Source organism: Lycium barbarum, chromosome 4, assembly GCF_019175385.1.
Source record: "Lycium barbarum isolate Lr01 chromosome 4, ASM1917538v2, whole genome shotgun sequence".
Lineage (NCBI taxonomy): Eukaryota > Viridiplantae > Streptophyta > Magnoliopsida > Solanales > Solanaceae > Lycium > Lycium barbarum.
Window position 1 is genome coordinate 143420975 of NC_083340.1, and position 6692 is coordinate 143427666.

General features: G+C 33.6%; 1 protein-coding gene across 1 annotated transcript; it reads left to right on the forward strand.

Annotated features, from left to right (window-relative positions):
- Nucleotides 1-1410: 1410 nt before the first annotated feature.
- On the forward strand, nucleotides 1411-6374 carry LOC132636762 (cytochrome P450 734A1-like). Its single transcript, XM_060353785.1, has 5 exons — nucleotides 1411-1898; nucleotides 2865-3088; nucleotides 3625-3863; nucleotides 4470-4902; nucleotides 5525-6374. Exons 1-5 carry the CDS (start codon nucleotides 1613-1615, stop codon nucleotides 5975-5977), a joined length of 1635 nt encoding a protein of 544 aa, XP_060209768.1. The 5' UTR covers nucleotides 1411-1612; the 3' UTR covers nucleotides 5978-6374.
- The last annotated feature ends 318 nt before the right edge of the window (nucleotides 6375-6692 follow it).

The window sequence follows — 6692 nt, forward strand, 5'->3', positions numbered from 1 at the left end:
AAAACTGAAAATTTCACGTCAATTTGGGGGGAAATTGAAATTGAATGGGATAAAAGGCGTTTTTTTTAAATCGGCTTGGCCAAACAGCCTTGTGGCTTTTGTCCACATAGATCTCGAAAAAATATGCAACTTCAAAAAAAAAAAAAACGCGTAAAACAGACGTCCGAGCACAAAGTTATGACCATCTAAAGTTTGACCACTTTACAGCTAGTTTTTCTCCCTATATTTTGTAGAATTATATTTATATTCAAAATAAAGTTATGTCGTGATTAAAAAATAACACGCTTAAATCAAACCTTAAAAAATAAAACAACTTAATCTTAAACAAAACTTACTTCGGGTACCTTTTCAACCCCTAAAACGACGATCCGAACGTTTACGTATCCTTGATGTATTGAGCCTACATTATAGTACGCAGAAAAAAATATCAGGTTCTATATAAAATATTGACATTTCGGAGTCTTGACACACCACTAATCGTTGGTCAAAGTATGAAAAAAACACTAAGTGCTGCAAAGAAAAGATTTATTAAAATAAGATGTTGCGATCTTTTTATGGAAAAAAAACACTAAGTGTTCCTTAAGTGTGTTATTTTTTAATGCGTAACTTTATTTCGAATATGTTGTACAAAAAAAAAATCGCGTAAATCGGACGTTCGAGCGCAAAAAACAGCGTATATTCGAAATAAAGTTACGCTTTAAAAAATAACACACTTAAATCTAAACCCTAAAAATAAAAAAAAACTTTAAGCTAATGACAACAAGTCTTCAAACAAAAATGGACGTCTATGTATATAGAACACTTAAACCTAAAGTTTACAAACAAAACTTACTTCGGACACCTTTTCAACCCCTAAAATGACGATCCGAACGTTTACGTATCCTTGATGTATTGAGCCTACATTATTGTACGCAGAAAAAATATCAGGTTCTATATAAAATATTGACGTTTCGGAGCCTTGACACACGACTAATCATTGGTCAAAGTATGGAAAAAAACACTAAGTGTTGCAAAAAATAAAGTTGGCCAATTTTTTTTTTTGGTACTGTTTCTATAACGCAGTATTTTACTGCGTTATAGATTTTTTTTTTTTTCAACTGCTTGTATAACGCAGTAAAATACTGCGCTAAAGCAGTTAACGGCTCCGTCTCCGTGAATTGCTTTAGCTCAGTAAATTACTACGCTAAAAGTACTTTTATCACTTTTTTTTTTGTTGGGTATTTTGATTGCACATAATTTTTTTGGGGCATTTTGGTTCCGGACTCGTAATGAAACTACCTAGAAAAGACAAGGGCAACATTGTCTCAAAAAGTTAATTATATATTTTTAATAAAATTAAAAATTTAAATTTAAATTTTATTTAATTCGTTGACCCTTATATTCCAGTTGCGGCCCCTACGGCGTTGGCCTTGCCAAACAAAATTCTCTCTCACTCTCTCTCTCTTTCTTTTTCTATTTCTATTTCTCTCACAAACTTTGTTGGCATTAAAAATAGAAGACACTTAGAAAGAAGCAGCAAACATATAAACACATACAACACACACAAGAAAAATAAGTAAAAGCCCACCTTATAAGGGTGTCTTCTTTCTTTTGTTGTTGTATTTTGAGTTCAATGGAAAAAGAGGTATTATTCACAAATTGGTTCAAGATTCTTGGACTTTCATTCTTGGTTTCAATTTTTATGATAAGGGTTGTTGCTTATTTATGGTTAAGACCAAGGAGAATTGAAGAACATTTTGCCAAACAAGGTATTAGAGGACCACCTTATAAGTTCTTCATTGGAAATGCTAAGGAAATTGTTAGTTTAATGTTGAAGGCTTCTTCTCAAACTATGCCTTTCTCTCACAATATATTACCAAGAGTTCTCTCTTTCTATCATCATTGGAAGAAAATTTATGGTAAGTTTGAATTATTTTTTTACAAAATTCAGTCTAAAATCTTTTTTTTTTTGGTATGTTATAAAGTTGGCTTTCTTGAAACTATTAAAGAGTCCTTTTTTTGCAATTTGTGTTGATATTTGAGCTTCATCTTTGAACTGGTTTCTTAGTACTGTAAAAAAAAAATGAAATCTTTATGTACTTTGTTGGCTTTCTTGGAACAAAAAAAAAACTCTTTTTTATGTTTTTTTTTTTTGTATGTGATATTTGAGCTGCAACTATGAAAGCTGGCTTCTTGTTTTGTACTACTTCTTTAATTTAGAGCTCTTTATGTCCTTTTCCCTCTGTTATTGATGAGTTGGTGGTGGAGTTGTGAAGTTCAGTGTTTCAGAAAACTGATGCAGCATTATTTTATTTTATTTTTCATTTTAATTTTCCAAAATAAATAAATTAAAATCAATTTTTTGTGGTCTAATTTTTGTAACTTGCAAACTTGTTTGTTTTTGAAGTTTTGGAACATCATGGTCATGGGGTTTTCATGAACTTTTTTTCTGTTTCATTTTGTCCTTATGGTTCTTTTAGATTTTGTTGTTGTTGTAACTTAATTCTTGATGATGAAGTTGTATAATGTTTGTTAGTGGCATAGTTTTTTTTTTTTGTTTTTTTGGAGTTGTGATCTTTCTAACCCCCCCCCCCCCCCCCCCTCTCCTCTTGTTTTGTTTTGTTTTGTTCTCTTTTTTTCCCTTTCTGTTTTTTTTTTCTTTTGTTTTTTGGTAGGGTCTACCCTATCCATCCTCTCTGTATCACTGCTTGCCAATTTCATATCTTTACTGTTTTTGTGCTTAACTTGTTCATAAATACATGTTGCTTTCTGTCATTTCCCTTTTTGTGTAAATTCTTCCCTTTTCATTATTACTATTGTTTTTCAAGAATTTATAATTTTTTTATTGAGTTGCAATAAACTTTTTTTTTTTTTTGGGCTTATAGGTGCAACATTTCTAGTGTGGTTTGGACCAATACCACGTTTGGCTGTGGCTGATCCTGATCTTATTAGAGAAATTTTCACTACAAAATCTGAGTTTTATGAGAAAAATGAAGCTCACCCTTTAATCAGACAGCTTGAAGGAGATGGCCTTCTTAGTCTCAAAGGTGAAAAATGGGCTCATCATAGGAAAATTATTACTCCTACCTTCCATATGGAAAATCTCAAAGTAAGTAAAATTCCCTTCTTGTTCCACATTTTTTTTAATCTTAGTAAAAAATTGGCCTCTCTATTCCAGCCCCCGGAATGGAGTCGTAAAAATAGTGTCCACTGATCACTTTTCGGATATTGAGAAATAACCACTATCCTAGAATTCCATATTCCACAAGTGAAATTTCATGACATTACTCTGGAGTTACCTAGTGAATTTCGAAATTTCAAGATAGTGGCTATATTTTAAATATATGTGCAAAAAAGATGCTATTTGTAAATTTTACTCTAGAAAGTCCACTATTGAAGGTTTGAGCAGTCTCTCACGAAGGGAACATCTTGAAATTTCATCTGCTATTGACTATTTTAAAAGATAAGGCCCAAAATTTGGAAGTAGATGCTATATCTACAACTTTCTACCCTGTAATTCTGAAATCTGAATTAATTGGATCAGTGAATAGTTCACTCGAAAAATAAGGGGTTCCATCTTATAGGATTTTTTTTTCATTTGACAAGTGTAGTGTGTACTAATTAACTTTCTTTTTTCACTTATAGTTGTTAATACCAGGGGCAGCAAGCAAAGTGATTGAAATGTTGGAGAAATTACCAAATTCAAAGAATGGAGAGATAGAAATTGAAGTATCAGAGTGGTTTCAAACTTTAACAGAAGATATTGTAGCACAAACAGCTTTTGGCAGCAGTTATGAACAAGGAAAAGCTGTTTTCAGGCTACAAGCTCAACAAATGGTCCTTGCTTCTGAAGCATTCCAAAAAGTCTTCATACCTGGTTACAGGTACAAATAATTGTGATTATTTGCATCGTATATTCGTATGGCCTTTTTTGAGGCCACTCTTTAAATTTCGTTCGTGTTAATTCAGTGGACTAAGTTTTGTAGATAAAATTAGTTGGATGAATTTTTCTTTTGTAAACAAATTTAGTCGACTGAACTAACATGGGACATAATTTAAATAATGCCATCAATAATGTCCATTTTTGCAAATGCCCGATATTCACAAATAACAACTTTTCAATCATGTAATTGAAAAGCAGTTACTGTCATAGAGTTTCAACTTTCACATTTGATACTCCAGAACATCGCCATGGAATTTCATCTGCAAACTCCATGAGGCTATTTTTCAAAGGCATGGTCGGAAAGTGGCTATTTGTAGATTTTAACCATCTGCACAAATAGATTTTATTGATGGCCACTATCATGGAGTTTTAAACCTCACAAGTAAAATTCCAAAATGAGTTTTATGTGTGGAACTTGGAACTCCATGATTATGGCTATTTTTCAAATATATGATCGAAAAGTGGCCAGTAAACGCTATTTCAATCGTCACTACTAAGTTATAATCAAAGAGTAAACATAACTTACTCTATTTTTGTTTGCCAATAGGTTCCTACCAACAAAGCGAAACATCAAGTCGTGGAAACTGGACACGGAGATTAAGAAATCCTTAATGAAATTGATTCAAGAAAGGACAGAGAATTGGGGGAAGAATGAGATGCAAGAAAACAATGGGCCAAAAGACTTATTAGGCCTTATGATCCAAGCAAGCATGAAGGAATTATCACTATCATCATCCATTAATAATCATCATAATTCTGCACTTAATAATAATTCCTCTATGATCACTGCAAATGACATTGCTGAAGAATGCAAGACTTTCTTCTTTGCTGGTGAACAAACCACGTCGAATTTGCTGACGTGGACAACCGTTTTGCTAGCTATGCATCCACAGTGGCAGGACCTAGCACGTGACGAGGTGATCAAAGTGTGCGGCTCACGTGCCATACCTTCCAAAGATGATCTTGCCAAGTTAAAAATGGTAAGTGTCGTCTTTAAATATTTACTCGCACCTGATATTTATATTGATAAAAATGTTTAACCTTTTAGCGGTTGTAAAATGAGAAATTTCAAGTTAAATTATTTTTGAATGTGAAAGCATATCTTTCTGTTTGGGCAGACTAAAAGGATATTGCCTCACATAAATTGGGACAAAGAGAGTATAATACATATCAGGGAACCATAATTAATGGATTGATTTATTCTAAAGACTATATGCAAATGAATATTTTTGATGTAAAATATCTCCTCTTTTCATTCATTATTCAATTCTTATTCACAAATGTGCAATTAAGACAAACAAAAAGAACATTCATCTCATTTTGTCTTTTGGTGATTAGCTAACTACACTTGCTGAAAAGTGAAAATGAACAGAGTACTTTTCTTTACTTTTTTCATTCACTCAAAATGGAAACAGTTTATTTTTTTTTCTTAAACATGGAGTTGTACTTTCACTTGTGTGGATTCCATCACAGTAGAAGTTAAGAACAAGATTGCTCCAGTGGCAATTAGTTTTGAAAGCTGTCATTGTCATGTAACAGTTAATTTTATGAATTTGAGTTTTTTTTTTCTTCTTCTGATTGGGTTATGATTTGGTGTTGCAGCTGAGCATGATTGTCAATGAGTCCTTACGCCTTTACCCTCCGATCGTTGCAACGATCAGACGAGCAAAGGCTGATGTGGATCTCGGAGGATGCAAGGTCCCACTAGGGACTGAAATCTTAATTCCAATTCTGGCAATTCATCATGATCAAGCTATTTGGGGTAATGATGCTAACGAGTTCAATCCTTGTAGATTCTCTGAGGGGGTGGCACGAGCTGCTAAACATCCTGTGGCGTACATTCCATTTGGGCTTGGAGTTCGCCAATGCATAGGCCAGAACCTGGCCATCTTACAGACTAAGTTAACTCTAGCGATTATACTTCAACGATTCGTCTTAAGATTGTCTCCACAATATAAACACGCTCCGACTGTGTTGATGCTACTCCACCCTCAATATGGTGCACCCGTCATCTTCAAACCGTTGATCAAACCAACGATTGTCATAAGCTCTTGACATGTCTATACTTTTGGTGTGTGTGAGTGCATATATGCTTGGTGAAAAGGAAGAACAAAAAGCAAGTAGAATTAAATGTGTTGTTGCAAGCATAAATTATAGGAGTAGGGAGAAAATTTATTTCATTCCTTTTTCTCTTGATTTGTTATTATTTTTTTGGTTTTCCATTTTCCTTTTTCTTTTCCACCAAATAGTAGTACTAACTAACCCATCAAGTAGAGTCATCATCATGCCTTGGTCTTTTTATTTTGCCCAAAATTGCTTGGATTTTCGGCATGCTTATGCTACGAGTTTAGTAGGCTTTGCCCCATTTTCCCATCCTATGTATATGTAATGTATATGGGCTCAAGCCCTAGCAAAGTTTTGTAATTTTGGCATGTATAGCTTTCTTTTGAAATGGTACCTTGCATTGCATCTATGTATCTATCTCTTCAGGGGCGAATAGAGTTTATGGGTTTACGTGAATTCAATAGCTTCCTCTTCCTCTCTTAATTAAAAGGAAATATAAGACTCGATTAACCAGTGATAGATCTACAGTAGACGTAGCATATTTGGTCAAATGCACCATGTTTAAGTTTGAATCCGTTGATTCTACATCTTGAATTTGCAGTGCCATGATTATAGATAAACAAATAAACAAAGAAGTGGACACCTTAAGGTGGAACTTTAATTTCCGGCACGAACCAGATAAGTCGGACCCTAAAGCAGGTATCAA